This window comes from Leucoraja erinacea, chromosome 32 (genome assembly GCF_028641065.1).
Source record: "Leucoraja erinacea ecotype New England chromosome 32, Leri_hhj_1, whole genome shotgun sequence".
Classification (NCBI taxonomy): domain Eukaryota; kingdom Metazoa; phylum Chordata; class Chondrichthyes; order Rajiformes; family Rajidae; genus Leucoraja; species Leucoraja erinaceus.
Window position 1 is genome coordinate 24,992,679 of NC_073408.1, and position 20,254 is coordinate 25,012,932.

At 46.5% G+C, this 20,254-nt stretch overlaps 1 protein-coding gene across 6 annotated transcripts in view; it reads right to left on the reverse strand.

Moving 5' to 3' along the window:
* The window catches only part of LOC129712461 (rho GTPase-activating protein 32-like), a 570,135-nt gene that overhangs the window by 301,485 nt on the left and 248,396 nt on the right, over positions 1-20,254 (reverse strand). For 5 of the 6 annotated variants that reach the window (XM_055660923.1, XM_055660920.1, XM_055660918.1 and 2 more), the window contains 2 exons: positions 10,315-10,406; positions 5,735-5,819 (listed from right to left, as the gene is read on the reverse strand). In XM_055660923.1, coding sequence (XP_055516898.1) covers positions 5,735-5,819; positions 10,315-10,406 — 177 coding nt within the window. Of the gene's footprint in view, positions 1-5,734; positions 5,820-10,314; positions 10,407-20,254 lie in introns of those variants that run through there. The other variant, XM_055660922.1, reaches the window with a different exon arrangement.

Below are 20,254 nucleotides of genomic sequence, written 5' to 3' on the forward strand. Positions count from 1 at the left end.
GATAGTGGATTTGGAGAGGATGTTTTCACTAGTGGGAGAGTCTAGGACTAGAGGACATAGCCTCAGAATAAAAGGACGTACCTTTAGAGAGGCGATGAGAAGGAATTTCTTTAGTCAGAGGATGGTGAATCTGTGGAATTCATTGCCACAGAGAGCTGTGGAGGCCGTCAATGAATATATGTTAGCCTGATTGACAGATTCTTGATTAGTATGGCTTATACAATACAATACCGTTTATTTGTCATTTGAACCTCACATGAGGTTCAAACGAAATTTGGTTTCTGCAGTCATACAAGAAAAGAACCAAGACACACATCAACACAATTTACACAAACATCCATCACAGTGAATCTCCTCCTCACTGTGATGGAAGGTAAAGTCTTGTCTCTCCCCTGCTCTCCATTCCTCTCCCAAAGTCAAAGTCAAAGCCCCCGGCGGGCGCTAGGAAGTCCCACGGCCACTTAAAGCCACGCCGGGCGATGTAAGGCCCCGCTCCAGGTCACTCTCAACCCCGCAATTCGAGCGGGAGAAGTCGCCGTTGCCGGTGACCCGCAAAGCAGTCTCCCACCAGGGACCCACGAGCTCCCGGTGTCACCATCCACTGGAGTCGTGTCACCGCAGCGCGTCACCGCAGCTCTCCACGCTCTGAAGCTGGCTAGCTCCACGATGGTAGGTCCGCAGCTCCGCGACTTGAGCTGTCGTTCCGGTTGGAGGCCGCTCCACGGTGCTAGGCCCCAACGGCAACGGAGACCCGACAGGGAAAAGGTCGGGTCCCCGTACAGGGAAGAGATCTAAAAGTTTCCCCCACTCCCCCCACACATACACAGTCAAAAACCCACCACAAACTATACACTCAACAGGACAATAAAATAAAAAAAGACAGACGGACTGCAGAGGCCGCTGCGACGTCGGTCGCGCCGCCAACCCACCTTTCACTATTATGGGAAGAAGGCAGAAGAATGGGATTGAGAGAAGGAATAGATTTGATGGGCTGAATGGCCTAATTCTGCTCCAAAAACTTAGGAACATGACCAGCACAATGACTCCAGAGAACCCAGCTGCAAATTCTGGAAAAGAGAAAGAACTCCTGTTGTTAGAATCATATCTGAAATAAAGGATGGTAGTTGTAACTTTCGGAGATCAAACATCACAAGGTCAGGAAGAGAGATGTTCGCAGATGACCGCGCAATGGTCGATACCACTCAAAATTCCTTTGCAAAATGAAAGTCTATTTATGCATGCAGCAGAACCTAGATAACATTCACATTTGGTCTAATAAGTGTTAAGCAATATGGCCTTTGCAAAGTGAAGTTGGACAATAAACAGCGGTGTATAAAATCATGTGGGGGATTGATAGGGTGAATGCAGTCTTTTACCCAGGACAGGGGAATCAAGAACCTGAGAACATATATTTAAGGTGAGAAGGGAATGATTTAATAGGAACCTGAGGAGCAACGTTCTCACTCTGTGGTATGGTAAATGAACGAGGAGATAGTTGAGGGAGGTAAAATAACAACAAATAAAAGACACTTGGGCAGGCACATGGATAGAAAAGGTTTGGAGGGAAACCGGCCAAATGCAATCAGATGGGCTATGTTGGTCAGCATGGACAAGTTGGGCTGTATGACTCCATAACAAGTCAGAGACTCGGTACCATACAACAAGGAATGTGATAGAATACTCTGCCTTTGCCCCAATGATTGCAGCTCTAATATCTTTCAAGAAGTTCATCATCATCCAAAACAAAACAGCCCGCTGGACTGAGAACACATCAACCACCCAATGCATCCATTCCACCACCACCAGTACACAGCATGCACATCCACAAGACGCACAGCAGTTATTCACCCGAGCTACTCTAACAGCATCTCCGGCACATTATCTCTCATGTCGAGAAGGACAGGATCAGTAGGTGTATAAAACTCCATCAACTCCGAGTTACCCATCATACCGATGAGCAACATATTACCGTTCCCTCACTATAACTTCATCTGCATTTTCTTGAACTCCCTCCCCAATCAGACTGCAAGAGCATTTTCTCCACAGGTCAAGCAGTACTTAAGAAAAGCATCAACTCCCTAAAAGTAATTAGGGATGGGCAATACATTTGGGATGGGCAAAAAATGCTGAGATATCCAGCACAGGCAAAGCAGCGAATGCTGGAGATATTCTGGTTAGTCAGCATCTGTGGAGACAGAAATAAAGTCAATCTTCCAGGTCGATGACCTATCACTAGAATGGAGAAAGGCTAAAAATGTAACATTTTATGTTGTGAAAATAGTCCATGATTCTAGTCTAAAACATTAACCACTATGCTTTCATTCCTATTACTCACAAGGGTGTGGAGCTAGCAAATGCTATAGAGGCAGAAATAGCCAGGACCAAACACGGACCTTAAAAAAAGGATCAAAATGCCAGTTGCATCAGACGTTGTTACTTTTACGTGAAGTAACTCAGGGTTTTATTTAATAGTGACTATGGTCAAGCCAGGGAACTATGTCTCAAATGCAGTTTTAAAATGCTGTTGAAAAACGATCTTATGACAAAAAAAAAACTTTTTTCTTGGTAAGTCATACTTGTCAGAAAATGTAATGTCTCCAAAATCTGAACAAGTATATGTTTTGAAATATATCATGGAGAATATTGTCAAAATTACCCTGGCCTTTCAGAAAGCTTTCCTCATGGGGAATGTCAATGTTGTTACTTCGTGAAATAGGACCTTACTATTTCCTGGGAGTCAAGTGGACAAGATGCAGCCTTGAGAGTTTTTCTGATTGTCAACATTCACTGAATGAACCAGCAACGTCATACATTTTGCAGATAGAAACATCTGGATCAATACATGCAGAATAAATTTAGTTTTGGCCAGCCGGTGCACCCAATGGCAATGGATGAGCCAGAATGAAGTCAACCCACTTTCAACCTACAGTATCCGTGTCGACCATCAAATGCACAAGGACATTAATCCCATTTTGCAACATTCAGAGCATTCTTATTAATCCCAATCCCACATTTACTTCCTTACAACATTTTCGCTTCCCTTCTAATAGTGTTCACAACATACCACCACAACCTCAACAATAAACACTAACCACACTTCCAATAAGAGATTGGTCTTAGATTCCCTAATCCTTTTCATTCCCCCATATTAATGACCTGGTCATTGATCTTGGATGGCCACTAAATGTGCAGAATATAGGACAGATAAATAAAATCCTCATTAGAAGGATTTAGATGGATGCAGGGAAAGATGTATAAACATAAAGGACTTGTTCTTCCGAGGGCAAACATTACATATTTATTTTCCATTATAGAAAAATAGATTAACATTTAATATATTCTTGCATTCTTCTATAATAAATTCAGTGGATGCATTAACATCATCTGAGGGGTGAAGACAGAATTAGTCCAGTTTTTTTCATGTCATTTATTGGACTGGCTCTCTTCTGGACTTTACATCTTTCTAAGGACATAACTCATTTGGTGAGATTAGAAAGTGCCTTCCTGCAGTATTCCAGGCAGCACGAGGTGATATTGGGCTTGATATTCCAGCTCGCTAGATTGTCTACTCCTGCTTATGTTCTATGTGCATCATCATCCTTCAATTACCAGCAAGACAAAGCGTAGACTAGGCAACTATTTTACCAAACACTAGCACTCGGTGTATCTGGGCCTGTTGAATCTCCTGGTTGCTAACCATTTTAACTCCCATATTGACACATACCAGAGGAATTGCAGCTCATATTCCACTTACATAGTTTACGACCCAACTGTATGAATAATGAATCCTCCAACTTTAGGTAACAAAAAGCCCACACCTTCTCCATCCTCTCTTCCATGTACCTCACCAGGTTGTGCACCTATCCCCCCCCCCCCCCCCCCCCCCCCCCCCCCCCCCCCGGCTTCATATTTCACTTTCTTCTCTCCTTATTTTAGATCCTATTGTCTCCTTATTATTTCTGGCCTTTGTCCACCCATCTGCCAATCAAACCCCCTCGCCTGTGTCCACCTATCACTTGCCTGGCCTTGTTCCTCCCCCACTTCTCAGTCTGAAAAAGAGTCCTGACCCAAAGCGATGACTATCCATGTCCTCTAGAGATGCTGCCTGACCCACTGAGTTACTCGGCATTTTGTGTCAGTTTTTTTAAACCAGCATCTGCAGTTCCTTGTTTTGCCACTAAATATGCCCATCTCCACTTCTGTGCTACTGAGTAATGTCAACCTTGCTCAGCTCATGCATGCCTTTGTTACACGTAAATGCAATGTACCAACAAGCTCCGGCCTGGCCTTCCTTCTGCTGTCCCATAAACTCATCTAAATCATACCGCTCGTGTTTTAATTTCTGCCAATCCTGTTTATCCAGCAACATCACCTAGAAATTCTGCCATGTCACCATTTCTGGTCTCAAATGCATCACCGAATTGAATTGTGACGACTACCACTGGCCACCTTGCCTTCAACTAACAGCACGAGTTCAGGAATTCCTTTTGTAAATCTCTTTTTTCAATTACTTTTAAAGCTTCCTTTTTACCAAACCTTTGGGCATTTGCTCTTTTATTTGCTCATTAATTGGGTCCACTGTTGTTTGTCATGTACATCAATGATCTGGCTGATGGTGTGGTAAATTGAATTAGTAAGTATGCAGATGATACTAAGATAGGTGGGGTTGCGGGTAATGAAGTAGAGTTTCAAAGTCTACAGAGAGATTTATGCCAGTTGGAAGAGTGGGCTGAAAGATGGCAGATGGAGTTTAATGCTGATAAGTGTGAGGTGCTACATCTTGACAGGACAAATCAAAATAGGACGTACATGGTAAATGGTAGGGAATTGAAGAATGTAGGTGAACAGAGGGATCTGGGAATAACTGTGCACAGTTCCCTGAAAGTGGAATCTCATGTAGATAGGGTGGTAAAGAAAGCTTTTGGTGTGCTGGCCTTTATAAATCAGAGCATTGAGTATAGAAGTTGGGATGTAATGTTAAAATTGTACAAGGCATTGGTGAGGCCAATTCTGGAGTATGGTGTACAGTTTTGGTCGCCTAATTATAGGAAGGATGTCAACAAAATAGAGAGAGTACAGAGGAGATTTACTAGAATGTTGCCTGGGTTTCAGCAACTAAGTTACAGAGAAAGGTTGAACAAGTTAGGGCTTTATTCTTTGGAGCGCAGATGGTTAAGGGGGGACTTGATAGAGGTTTTTAAAATGATGAGAGGGATAGACAGAGTTGACGTGGAAAAGCTTTTCCCACTGAGAGTAGGGAAGATTCAAACAAGGGGACATGACATGAGAATTAAGGGACTGAAGTTTAGGGGTAACATGAGGGGGAACTTCTTTACTCAGAGAGTGGTAGCTGTGTGGAATGAGCTTCCAGTGAAGGTGGTGGAGGCAGGTTCGTTTTTATCATTTAAAAATAAATTGGATAGTTATATGGATGGGAAGGGAATGGAGGGTTATGGTCTGAGCGCAGGTATATGGGACTAGGGGAGCTTATGTGTTCGGCACGGACTAGAAGAGTCGAGACGGCCTGTTTCCGTGCTGTAATTGTTATATGGTTATATGGTTAATATGCACAAATGAAAGATGCTTTGACAAGACAAATTGACTACATTAGATTATATTGCTGCAGAGATATAAATCAATACTGAGTTATTTCATAATCTTTTATATTATTGGTGCCAGAGTACTACAGCAAGGTACAATGTCCATAATGTGGTATCTATAAAGTGTCACTCACTTGTATGCTGCCAAAGTCCACATTCTCGTAGTGGAAATGGGCACATTCGGCAAGCTTGGGAAAGTGCCCTTTCGCGAATGCCAGCCTGCAAGAGAAGAGAACACCATTAATACTCACCAGGAAAGAACGTGCTGTTAGCATCTTTATCATCCATGGAACACATTGTTGCTTCTTTGGAACTGGCTCAACTCAATAGTAGCTTTGGATATTCCCCTACTGTGCCATCCTGAATAGAATTGTAGAGTTGTACAAAATAAAGGGAAAAAAATAAATGAGCAGAACAGTAGGCCGATTAAAGGTTTGAATTCAGTTTAAATTGAAACATGAAAGGAGATGAGGGTCAGAGAAAATGTAGAATAGATCATTGCTAGTTAGAAGGTGACAATAAAACATAGAAATAAAATTTAATCAGGGGGATAATCAGACCGGTCAGGGAACCAGGAATGGGGAGGGATAGAGAGAGAGGGAAAGCAAGGGTTACCTGAAGTTAGAGAAGTCAATATTCATACAGCTGGGCTGTAAGCTGCCCAGGCGAAATATGAGGTGCTGTTCCTCCAATTTGCGCTGGACCTCACTCTGGCAATGGAGGAAGCCCAGGACAGAAAGGTCAGTGTGGGAAAGGGAGGTGGAGGCGGAGACAGTAGGCTGTGGGAGAGCTGGGAATGGAAGGGGAATGAGGGAGAAAGCAAGGATGATCTGAAAGTGGAGAAGCCAATGTTCATACTGCTGGGCTGAAAACTACCCAAGCGAAATATGAGGTGCGGTTCCTCCAATTTACGGTGGGCCTTACTCTGGCCATGGAAGAGGCCCAGGACAGAAAAGTCAGATTCGGACTGGGAGGGGGAGTTGAAGTGCTGAGCCACCGGGAGATCAGGTTGGTTATTGCGAACTGAGTGGAGGTGTTGTGCGAAGCGATCGCCAAACCTGTACTTTGTCTCACCGAGGTTGATCATACGCTGAATAATCCAACCAGATTTTTGTTTGGAAGTGGAAAGAAATAATAAAAATTGCATTCCTTGCAGCGTGTAAAAAGAGTTGAGATACTGTATTATAATTTTGCTGCATGCCATTGTGGATGAATATCATGTCTTGATTGATGAATATGTTTAGTTTGTGACTTTATTTGAAACAGAAATAATATGTGAATGCTTCATTGAGCATAATTCCGACTGGTAACTACGCACTTCGTCCAAGCACATTATCGCACACGTCATGCCAGCCGTCTTAAATGACCACCAAAACTGTCATTTGGCAACCTAAAAAACTGATAAGGTTGCCCGGCTGGCATCAGAGAAAAAAAGTTAATTGAGAGCCCTGCTACAATCTTTGCACCGTTCTGCTGCTTTCCATCACTGCATTTATTGTTGTACTTATCATTACGTGCATGCTTTTGGCAGTAAATTAAATTAGAATAGTTACTTATTACAGCCTCATTTGAAAATGCTTCTCCACCTCTCACACCTAATTCCCCTAACATTACTCTCATACATGTTTCTCATCCACTGTGAACCAACAAGCATAAGAAAAGCAAGAGGCTGCTCAGTTGCTCAAACTTCATTGCAGATCTGCACGCAGTTCAATTTATCCATATTATTTACATGCTGGTTCCTAAACTTTTAACTTTAAATAATCCCTTGGATATCATTCCTTATCCCCAATCAAAATTCTTCACATTTTTCTGAATATGGTGTTCCTCATGCCAGAAACCATCTAATAAATCCGTTCCCTCTCAAACCACAGACCCTATCCATCTTCAGAACCGGCACTGCCACTTGAGATAACATTCCTCACTACTCATCATCCGTTCTCTATACCCATATCTTGTCCTGCACTAATTCTCTTCTCTCCCATCACCTCTGTCCCTGCTAATCCAATGTAATTTCAAATTTCAATTTGGTGCCTTTAACTTCAAATTCCTCCTTGGGTGCGGCCCATTCCTTCAGTTTGTACTCAATTACTTCTGAAATCCACAAATTATTTTTTGGCCAAGATCCTATCTTCACTTATAAGCACCGTCTTTCATTCACCCCTTGCTTCAATTCTCTGGGTTCATTTTCCATAACAACTCTGCCTCTCTCTGCCCATGGGGAAAATAACTATGAACCCTAACTTGCTTCCAAGGAATCATTATCCACCCTCTCCCGCACCCCTGCCAAATAACCTCCTTCAAAGTCTCCACACTTAGTGGTAACAATCTAAAATTAATTAGTTTAATTAAAGAACATAACATTTTCATATTTTCAATATTTTCTTTTGCTTCTCTTATTAATCTGGGATAGATCAGATTAGGCCCTGAGGATTTATCCACCTTCATGCTCTTTAAGTCCCAAAACTACCACCTTCTTGATCTCAAAAGGCCTTTGCATTTGGGAATTCCCCACACTGATCTCACTGTCCTCCATATCCTTCTTTGTGAAATCAGCTGCAAAATACTAATTTAGTACATCACCTACATCCTATGATTCCAAGCAGAAATTCCTTCTTTTGTCCTCGAGTGGTCCTACTGTCTCCCTTGTTTTTAAAAGCCTTTAGATGCCCTTTAATACAACTTGCCAAATACATCTTAAGGCTTCTTTAGTCCTTTCTAATCTCATTTTCTTTCTTTTTTGCTTTATCTTACGCAAATGCTCTATCTGATATCATCTTCTTAAACCCGACTTTCATTTTTACAACCTTACACCTTGTATTTTTCACTCAATAAACTTTTCTCTGACCTGTATAAGAAGTATAATTAGTTTTTTTACTGCAAAAATTGATCACATCAAAACCACATTGTTTTACTTATTCTAATTTTTATTGATAATTGGAATACATTCCATGTACCTGGTGACATTATTCAAACCTGAAACCATCTAACTAATACTGGCACTCTGACTGCATGGGGAGGCAACCCATGAATCAGGACTGATCAGATTGCAGGTGTTGAGAACGCCCTCTACAGATCAGCATGAACAAACGTGGCCCCTTTTACAGTACCGCTTGTAGAATTTCTTGCTTCATCTCCATAGCCCACAACACTAGGAGTTTCTGCTTGAGAATATCTAGCAATTTAATAGCTTGACTGGGATTAGCATCAAAGCATATTTTTTCAACGTTACCATGGGAAACAAAATTGAAGGTTATTTCATTTCTGACTTTTTGCTCATACAGGTGCACAACCTTTTATCCGAAAGCCTTGGGACCAGACACTTTTCGTAATTCAGAATTTGTCGGTCTTCGGAATGGAAATTTTTTAGCGTAGATTTTAATGGCTGGCTCAGTGGTAGAGTGTTCGGCTCATATCCGCCAGGTCGCGAATTTGCGCCTTGATCCAGGCAGTTACTCGGTCGCGAGTTTGAGTCTTCAATGTCGTTTTTTCTTGCAGAATAAATGTTTGTATGAAATGCAGTGTAGGAGAGGTGTACTGACTGTGTGGGCAGAACTTTGGAAGTGATTGCCCACCAGTCTAAAAAGCCGCTGTGTCTCCCTGTCCCTGGGATAGCAGGGGGCGATCAAACAGCACAATACCCCCCTCCCCCTCCAACTCCAGAGGAATCCGCTCCCCGATGGGCCGCTACGGCGACAAGTGGCAGTTTGCCCACAGCCCGAGCTGCGCCACCCCAAGAACACCTTGCACACCATCCGCTTCTGCCCCTACGTGTTCCTCTGGAGTTGGAGCGGGGCTGGGCTGGAGTTGCTGCTGGCTGTGGGTCTCTGGGATCTCCGTGCTTGCAGTGGGCCTGGGGGTCGGTGTTCCGTTGGTCCTGACGTCTCCGGTGACTGGCACTGTGCTGCTAGCATCGCGACGTGAAGACAGTACAAAGTCCCCGCGTCGGTGCAATGAGCGGGGAGCTGGAGAGGGGAGGGAAGGGGTCACACACATGGCCGGGAAGCAGAGGGGTGTAGGTAGGGTGAAACTGAAGGGAGCGACAATCTACTGCTGCCTGCACACTGAGATAAAAAGTTCCCACGCAAGACTCACGATACACTGTGTATCGTGAGTCTACCGTGGGAACTTTTTAACTCAGCTGGCAGGTAGCAGCATATTGTCAATTATTAACCCTCCCGCGCAATATACCCTCACCTTCTCTTTTATGAATGGGGATTTAGTTCCCCTTTCTTCAAGGACCGACCGGAGGTTCCGCTGTCACCTCTGCGGGCCGCCCTCGGTGTACGTTTTCAAGGACCTTTCTTCAAGGACCGAAAAAATGTCGCTATTCGGAGGTTTTCGTTATTTGGATCTTCGGATAAAAGGTTGTGCACCTGTATTTCTAATCAAGCAATTGCACATTGCAAGCCCCATGAGTACAACATATAAACTATGGAATGTTCAAAATGCAGTGCAACTACCAGAACACAAGTATGTCACTGAACGCAACTTCACTTATATTTATCCAAATCAAAGGAATCATTAACACAGTAAATCAAACAAACCAAGTTTATGAACACATAAACTGAGTTTAATTGGATGGAAGCAAGTATTAGCTGTGTGGCGAATCAAATGAGGGAATAAAGTAATGCTCAGAGGACAACGTGGAATCCTAAAAGACGGGATTCAGATGAGCCCAAACATGCATAAACAAGAATGCAATCAATCTTACTTTTTGACGTGTTTGACTTTCATGCTGGCCGTGCTTCCGCAGGGACGGAGTGGGAGTTCTCCAGGGAGATCAGGAATATCAGCGCTCCTCGCCTGTGGGTGGAAAAGGCAGACTTTGATCAACAATCATGTCAGAAACACAATTAATCTTCTTCATATAAATTTCCACCATAAAGTTGCTATTTAGCCCATGTGCTGGTGGGCTCCCATATTAAAACTCCCCCAAACTCAACAACACAATCTTTTTCCCCTTTGTTATTAACTAACTTCACCATAAAGGAAAATCAAAAATTGCAGATACTCAAAATCTAAAATTCCATCGCACGCAAACCTGTAACCTCCTGCTTTGTTATGATAAGGCGCTATACAAGCTCAAGGAGAAGCAGGTTACAGGGGATCTTGGATTTTTTTCCCCTACTCAGAGGATGGTTGCAAAGCACTGCCTGGGAAGTTGGTTGAGGTAGATATTGTTATGATATTTAAAACATATCCAGATAATAAAAACACTTGAATTGTCAAGGCATAGAAAGCCACCAACCATATGAATGGGTAAGTATAGCTTCTGGACAGCATGGACATGGTGGGCCAAATAGTCTGTTTCTGCACTGTGTTACTCTAACTGAATTGAAATGTGTCTGGATTTTTGACATTAATCTGCATTACTATTTTAAATATTTTGCCTATCTTTATTTCCAGGAAATAAAAAACTGCTGGAAGAACTTAATGGGTCAGGCAGCATCTGCTACTGCAAAACAAAGCTTTTTAGTACACCTCAGTACGTGGCAATAATAAACCTAAACCTGGAGAGGTGAATGGACAGACGGTTTGGGTCTGGACTCTATGATTTTTGATTAATTTTCCAGTATCTGCAGACTTGTGACTGTATTTCCAGAAACATCAGTGCTCTATCCCTTTTAGAATCTCAAATTACATATGGAGTCCTCATATTGCAAAACAGGAGGCCGTTCAGCCCATCAAATCTATGATGAGTTATGAAAATATATAGGTAAAATGATGTACGGCATAAGCAATTCTCAGTACTTGTCATCGAGTTACAACATGCCGAATAATGTGCCCTTATTATGGCATTTGAAATCCAATACAACCTATATGGGCCAAAGTATTAACAGGGCTCGAAATTAGCGGTTGCCCGTGTGCCAATGACCACCTAAAGTGCCGCCGGGCAACCTGAACGCCGACTCATTTTGCCCAGCTTGGCACAGCAGATGCAGGTTTATGCCGAAGATAACTCCGCGGATCAGGCAGCATCTCTGGCGAAAAGGAACGTGACGTTTTGTGTCGGCGGCGGCTGTATTCCGGAGCAAAGATACTAGGAGCGGGGTGATGAAGGGTCAGAGCGAATGACGGGCCCCGCACAGCAGTACAGGTGCACAACCTTTTATCCGAAGATCCAAATAACGAAAACCTCCGAATAGCGACATTTTTTCGGTCCTTGAAGAAAGGTCCTTGAAAACGTTCACCGAGGGCGGCCCGCAGAGGTGACAGCGGAACCTCCGGTCGGTCCTTGAAGAAAGGGGAACTAAATCCCCATTCATAAAAGAGAAGGTGAGGGTATATTGCGCGGGAGGGTTAATAATTGACAATATGCTGCTACCTGCCAGCTGAGTTAAAAAGTTCCCACGGTAGACTCACGATACACAGTGTATCGTGAGTCTTGCGTGGGAACTTTTTAACTCAGCGGGCAGGCAGCAGTAGATTGTCGCTCCCTTCAGTTTCACCCCACCTACACCCCTCTGCTTCCCGGCCATGTGTGTGACCCCTTCCCTCCCCTCTCCAGCTCCCCGCTCATTGCACCGGCGCGGGGGCTTTGTACTGTCTTCACGTCGCGATGCTAGCAGCACAGTGCCAGTCACCGGAGACGTCAGGACCAACGGAACACCGACCCCCAGGCCCACTGCAAGCGCGGAGATCCCAGATCAGCAACTCCAGCCCAGCCCCGTTCCAACTCCAGAAGAACACGCTCCCCGTATGGGCAGAAGCTGATGGTGTGCAAGGGGTACGTCTTGTTCTTGGGGTCGCGCAGCTCGGGCTGTGGGCGAACTGCCACTTGTCGCTATAGCGGCCCATCGGGGAGCGGATCCCTCTGGAGTTGGAGGGGGAGGGGCTTATTGTGCTGTTTGATCGCCCCCTACTATACCAGGGACAGAGAGACAGGACGTTCACCGAGGGCGGCCCGCAGAGGTGACAGTGGAACCTCCGGTCGGTCCTCGAAGAAAGGGGAACTAAATCCCCATCCATAAAAGAGAAGGTGAGGGTATATTGAGCGGGAGGGTTAATAATTGACAATATGCTGCTACCTGCCCGCTGAGTTAAAAAGTTCCCACGGTAGACTCACGATACACAGTGTATCGTGAGTCTTGCGTGGGACCTTTTTAACTCAGCGTGCAGGCAGCAGCAGATTGTCGCTCCCTTCAGTTTCACCCCACCTACACCCCTCTGCTCCCCGGCCATGTGTGTGACCCCATCCCTCCCCTCTCCAGCTCCCCGCTCATTGCACCGGCGCGGGGGCTTTGTACTGTTTTCACGTCGGCGATGGCAGCAGGCCAGTGCAGTCACCGGAGACGTCAGGACCAATTGGACGTCGACCACCAGGCCCACCGCAAGCACGGAGAACCCAGAGACCCACAGCCAACAGCAGCCCAGCCCAGCCCAGCCCCGCTCCAACTACAGAGGAACCTGGGTTGCGGATGACGGGGCGCAGCTCGGGGCGTGGGTTCCTGGTGGTCCTGACGTCTCCGGCTACCTGCTATCCTCCGGGAACTGTACCGCCCTTGCAGGAGAGTGGGGTTGTTTGCAGTTGCAGAGGGAGGGGGCAAGGGCAGTACAGTTCCCAGTCTCAGCTCCAGTCCAGGGGGGTGGCCGGAGACGTCAGGACCAACGGGACAGCGACCCCCAGGCCCACTGCAAGCACGGAGATCCCAGAGACCCACAGCCAGCAGCAACTCCAGCCCAGCCCCGCTCCAACTCCAGCCCAGCCCCGCTCCAACTCCAGAGGAACACGTAGGGGCAGAAGCGGATGGTGTGCAAGGTGTTCTTGGGGTGGTGCAGCTCGGGCTGTGGGCAAACTGCCACTTGTCGCCGTAGCGGCCCATCGGGGAGCGGATTCCTCTGGAGTTGGAGGGAGAGGGGGGTATTGTGCTGTTTGATCGCCCCCTGCTATCCCAGGGACAGGGAGACACAGCGGCTTTTTAGACTGGTGGGCAATCACTTCCAAAGTTCTGCCCACACAGTCAGTACACCTCTCCTACACTGCATTTCATACAAACATTTATTCTGCAAGAAAAAACGACATTGAAGACTCAAACTCGCGACCGAGTAACTGCCAGGATCAAGGCGCAAACTCGCGACCTTGCGGATATGAGCCGAACACTCTACCACTGAGCCAGCCATTAAAATCTACGCTAAAAAATTTCCATTCCGAAGACTGACAAATTCTGAATTACGAAAGTGTCTGGTCCCAAGGCTTTCGGATAAAAGGTTGTGCACCTGTAGTAGGTGCCGCGACAGCGGCTCCATCTCCTCCCGCACCCCGACCGGCATGATGATGGGCGCTGCCTGCCACTCCACCAGCAGTGCATTCAAAACGAACCCTCCCGCACGCCAAGGCTGGGAGGGAGGGAGGGAGGGAGCGAGCGGGAGAGCGGGTGGCCCCCTTCCGCCGTCTGAAGCAAAGATTATAGAGGAGCAAGATAGACCACTCCTCGAAAAACGCGTAGTATCACGTGTTTGATTGTGGACGCCATTTTTTGAGGCATTTTATTGGGCTTCCCCCACACTGTCATGGCGTCCTTATCTAAATTTCATCTCACTGCTCTGCTATCAATTATTCTAATCGTAAATCTAAACGACCCGACCTGTCATTCTTTAGGTTCCCCAATAAAAACGAAAGGTGAGAAAATATTTTTATTATTTTCAGTCGATATTCTGTCGTGAAAATGTTATTTTCTGTTCTCCCATCAACGGCCATTGGGAAACTGGGTTTGTCGGTACATTAGAAAGTTATTAGACTTATTTTTAATAGATCTTTACTTACCATAATAATAAAGACAATTTTAACACTTCTGTACGTTTTTGGTTTTGTTCTTGTAAGGGATTGGTCTCCACAATATGGCCCGCGGGACACATTAGGTCCAGTGACCAGGAGATTTTTCGAGCTCAGATTCAAGTCCGAGAATGGGCGGCTGTTACCCATTATATCCCTCGAATTGTCAAGACATCACAAGCAAAGATCACAAGCCCGCCGTGAAGAAGGGTGCAATCAAATATTATACAACTCTGCTCTATCATCTTTGGGTGCAATGGTGGGTCGGGGGGGTTCGGTGGCGGCGGCCGCAATCAAAGATACTAGAGGAGCTCTGCTCTATAATCTTTGGTCGGAATGGGACGGCTGCGCGTTATAATGTGCTATCGTTCCACTCTCCCTCTCCCCATTCTCCCTCCCCCTTCTCCCTCTCCCCTTCTCCCTCTCCCCCCTTTTCCCCTTCTCCCTCTCCCCCTTCTCCCTTTTCCCCCCTTCTCCCTCTCCCCCTTCTCCCTGTCCCCCTTCTCCCCTCTCCCCCCTTTTCCCCCTTCTCCCTTCCCCCCCCTTCTCCCTCTCCCCCCTTCTTCATTGGACAAAGTCAGCATGGATTTACGAAAGGTAAATCATGTCTGACGAATCTTATAGAATTTTGCGAGGATTTAACTAGTAGCGTGGATAGGGGAGAACCAGTGGATGTGGTGTATCTGGACTTCCAGAAGGCTTTTGACAAGGTCCCACATAAGAGATTAGTATACAAACTTAAAGCACACGGCATTGGGGGTTCAGTATTGATGTGGATAGAGAACTGGCTGGCAAACAGGAAGCAAAGAGTAGGAGTAAACGGGTCCTTTTCACAATGGCAGACAGTCACTAGTGGGGTACCGCAAGGCTCAGTGCTGGGACCCCAGCTATTTACAATATATATTAATGATCTGGATGAGGGAATTGAAGGCAATATCTCCAAGTTTGCGGATGACACTAAGCTGGGGGACAGTGTTAGCTGTGAGGAGGATGCTAGGAGACTGCAAGGTGACTTGGATGGACTGGGTGAGTGGGCAAATGTTTGGCAGATGCAGTATAATGTGGATAAATGTGAGGTTATCCATTTTGGTGGCAAAAAGGGAAAGCAGACTATTATCTAAATGGTGGCCGATTGGGAAAGGGGGAGATGCAGCGAGACCTGAGTGTCATGGTACACCAGTCATTGAAGGTAGGCATGCAGGTGCAGCAGGCAGTAAAGAAAGCGAATGGTATGTTAGCTTTCATTGCAAAAGGATTTGAGTATAGGAGCAGGGAGGTTCTACTGCAGTTGTACAGGGTCTTGGTGAGACCACACCTGGAGTATTGCGTACAGTTTTGGTCTCCAAATCTGAGGAAGGACATTATTGCCATAGAGGGAGTGCAGAGAAGGTTCACCAGACTGATTCCTGGGATGTCAGGACAGTCTTATGAAGAAAGACTGGATAGACTTGGTTTATACTCTCTAGAATTTAGGAGATTGAGAGGGGATCTTATAGAAACTTACAAAATTCTTAAGGGGTTGGACAGGCTAGATGCAGGAAGATTGTTCCCGATGTTGGGGAAGTCCAGGACAAGGGGTTACAGCTTAAGGATAAGGGGGCAATCCTTTAAAACCGAGATGAGAAGAACTTTTTTCACACAGAGAGTGGTGAATCTCTGGAACTCTCTGCCACAGAGGGTAGTTGAGGCCAGTTCATTGGCTATATTTAAGAGGGAGTTAGATGTGGCCCTTCTGGTTAAGGGGATCAAGGGGTATGGAGAGAAGGCAGGTACGGGATACTGAGTTGGATGATCAGCCATGATCATATTGAATGGCGGTGCAGGCTCGAAGGGCCGAATGGCCTACTCCTGCACCTAATTTCTATGTTTCTATGTTTCTATGTATGTGTATATATGCATGTATATGTATATGTGTGTATATATGTATGTTTATATGTGTGTATGTATGCATATAAATGTATCCATATGTATGCGTGTATTTGTATGTGTGCATATGTATGTGTATACGTATGTATGTATGTGTATATATGTATGTGTGTATATATGTATGTGTATATATATGTGTGTATAAATATATATATATATGCATATATATATTATTACTATATAATTATATATATAATTGCCTTCATAGTTTATGTATACAGGTGCACAACCTTTTATCCGAAAGCCTTGGGACCAGACACTTTTCGTAATTCAGAATTTTTCGGCTTTCGGAATGGAAGATTTTTAGCGTAGATTTTAACGGCTGGCTCAGTGGTAGTGCTCGGCTTATATCCGCAAGGTCGCAAGTTTGCGCCTCGATCCCGGCAGTTACTCGATCGCGAGTTTGAGTCTTTAATGTAGTTTTTTCTTGCAGAATCGGAGAGAAAAGGGAGGGTTAGGCTGGGATCATTCTCTGCGAGATGATCTTAGTGCGGGAGACAAGTGTAGGAGAGGTGTACTGACTGTGTTGGCAGAACTTTGGAAGTGATTGCCCAACATTCTCAAAAGCCGCTGTGTCTCCCCGTCCCTCCAACTCCAGAGGAATTCGTTCCCCGATGGGCCGCTACGGCGACAAGTGGCCGCTACGGCGACAAGCCCGAGCTGCGCCCCCTCATCCGCAACCCGGGTTCCTCTGGAGTTGGAGCGGGGCTGGGCTAGAGTTGTTGCTGGCTGTGAGTCTCTGGGATCTCCGTGCTTGCAGTGGGCCTGGGGGTCGGTGTCCCGATGAGGGGGCGCAGCTCGGGCTGTGGGCGAACTGCCACTTGTCGCTGTAGCGGCCCATCGGGGAGCGGCTTCTGGTGGTCCTGACGTCTCTCAGCTCCTGTCCAGGGGGATGGCCGGAGACGTCAGGACCAACAGGAACCCGCTCCCCGATGCGCCGCTACAGCGACAAGTGGCAGTTCGCCCACAGCCCGAGCTGCGCCCCCTCATCCGCAACCCGGGTTCCTCTGGAGTTGGAGCGGGGCTGGGCTAGAGTTGCTGCTGGCTGTGAGTCTCTGGGATCTCCGTGCTTGCAGTCGGTGTCCAGTTGGTCCTGACGTCTCCGGTCACCCCTCTGGACTGGAGCTGAGACTGGGAACTGTACCGCCCTTGCCCCCTCCCTCCTTGCACCCCTCCCCAGTCTCAGCTCCTGTCCAGAGGGGTGACCGGAGACGTCACAGCCCGAGCTGCGCCCCCTCATCCGCAACCTCAAGACCAAGATGCACCTTGCACACCATCAGCTTCGGTCCCTACCGGGAGCGTGTTCCTCTGGAGTTGGAACGGGGCTGGGCTGCTGCTGGCTGTGGGTCTCTGGGATCTCCGTGCTTGCAGTGGGCCTGGGGGCCGGTGTCCCGTTGGTCCTGACGTCTCCGGTGATTGGCACTAGCTCCGACGTGAAGACAGTGCAAAACCCCCGCGCCGGTGCAATGGGCGGGGAGCTGGAGAGGGGAGGGAAGGGGTCACATACATGGCCGGGAAGCAGAGGGGTGTAGGTGGGGTGAAACTTAAGGGAGCGACAATTTGCTGCTGCCTGCCCGCTGAGTTATAAAGTTCTCATGCAAGACCCACGATACACTGTGTATCGTGAGTCTACCGTGGGAACGTTTTAACTCAGCGGGCAGGCAGCAGCAGATTGTCAATTATTAACCCTCCCGCGCAATATACCCTCACCTTCTCTTTTATGAATGGGGATTTAGTTCCCCTTTCTTCGAGGACCGACCGGAGGTTCCGCTGTCACCTCTGCGGGCCGCCCTCGGTGAACGTTTTCAAGGACCTTTCTTCAAGGACTGAAAAAATGTCCGCTATTCGGAGGTTTTCGTTATTTGGAACTTCGGATAAAAGGTTGTGCACCTGTATCATCTTACAAGACAAATAAATTAATAGTGATTATTTAAATCAAAGTTGCTTCTGATCCATGAGAATAAACTTAATTATCTCTAACTTGCCTCCCACACACAGACACACATTCATATAAATATATATAAAATATGTATACGTTAAATTTAATTTTGTGCAGTGTGTGTTAAAGCAATACAAGGGAAACTGCACAATACAATGCAAGGGAAACTACGCAAAGGAGGGGTCTGTTCCCGCTACAAGATACTCGAGGATCTTGGCTTTGGATCAAAGATTATAGCGGAGCTCTATAATCTTTGCTTTGGATCTCAGCGGGTGGCATACCGTGTCGCATTAAAAAATGGTGGCCGTGACGTTCCGTCACATACTACACATCAGTCCATTGGATTTCGGAGGAGTGGTCTATCTTGTTCCTCTAGGATCTTTGGTCTGAAGCGTCTGCACCGCACCTTCCTCTTGGCTGACGGAGGAGGGGAGACGGTGGCGAGGAGATCCCAACTGCCTCCCCCTATGGCGGCGGACAGGGACGGACAAGGCTGCAGGGCAATGATGCCAATGTTGTCTGAGGAGCGGTGACCTTCCTTCCTCCCCATTTCTTCTGTCTCCCTCTCCCCGTCTGTCCCTCTCTCCCTCTCCGTCTGTCCATTTCCCTCCTTCTGTCCCTCTCCTTCTCCCTCTGTGTTCCTCTGTCTCTCTCCTCCTCTGTCTCTCTCCCCCCCTCTGAATCTGTCTGTCTTCCCCCTTTCCCCCTCCCCCCCCCCCCCCTCTCCCTCTCTCTCCCCCTGTCCCTCTCCCCCCCCTCTCTGTCTCTCTCCCCCTCCGTCTCTCTCTATGTCTCTCTCTCCCCCCCCCCCCTTTATCCTGGAACTCCCTCCTCTCAATCCCACACTGATCCCCATTCCCACCTCTATTCAGTCCTCAATGGCTCCCCTCCCCATCTACCCCCCACTCCCATCTATTCAACCTGCACTTATCTCCCTATCCACCTCACATTGATTCTCCTGCCACACCCCCATTCTTCCTGCACTGCTCACCCATTCATCCTGCGCCGATCCCCCATCCATCCTGTAGTGGTCCACCCATTCATCCTGTGGTGACCCTCCCATTCATCCTGCACAGACCCTCCGATCCACACTGCACTGACCTCCCCCATTCATCATGTACTGACATTCAAGAAGAATGGGGGGGGATCAGTCTGAAGAAGGGTCTCGACCCACAACGTTGCCTATTTCCTTCGCTCCATAGATACTGCCTCACCCGCTGAGTTTCTCCAGCATTTCTGTCTACACCACTCCTGTACTGATCACCCCCCATTCCTCCTGTACTGACCCCCCCCCCCATACACCATGCACTGATTCTCCCCCATCCATCCTGCACAGATCCCCCCCGTCCATTCCGTACTGATCCCCCCATTCAACCCCACTGACATCCCCCGCGCTCTCCCCTCACAATTTGATCTACTCCAATCAACACGCACCAATTCCCCAGCCTCAATCCATCCATTCCACACCAATTGCCTTCTCAAACCCCCCTCCCCCCAAATGTGTTTTAATTCCCAATGTTATTATTTGTTTTTAATCCTTAAAGATGGATTCATATAATTGTGAACATGTGAAACATTAAAACCGCAGTGTTCAATTGTCACTGCACCGTTGACACGTTATTACAGAATTCATTTTACCGGCAAATCAATGCTCTTAATCTGGAGTATAAACACAGTAGTGATTTAATGAAAACATTCACAACTATACATTGGATTTATCCAGATTTTACTTTTACAGTTGGTCATATACATCACTAATTTGGTCAGGAGATATTTCAGTTAAAATTTTAACATTGATTCCGAAGTGGGAATGATGGAAACAGCATTTATCAATAATTTTTTTTAAATCTGGGTATCTTTATTGCTGTTCATATGCTCTAATCATGTCATTATTGCTACAAACTGGGTATCTTTATTGCTGTTCATAACACATACATCTAATCTGAATGTCCGGTAATGTGGCGTTTTGACACCTTTAAATATATTACCAAAAGAACATTTGCTGCAGTTATG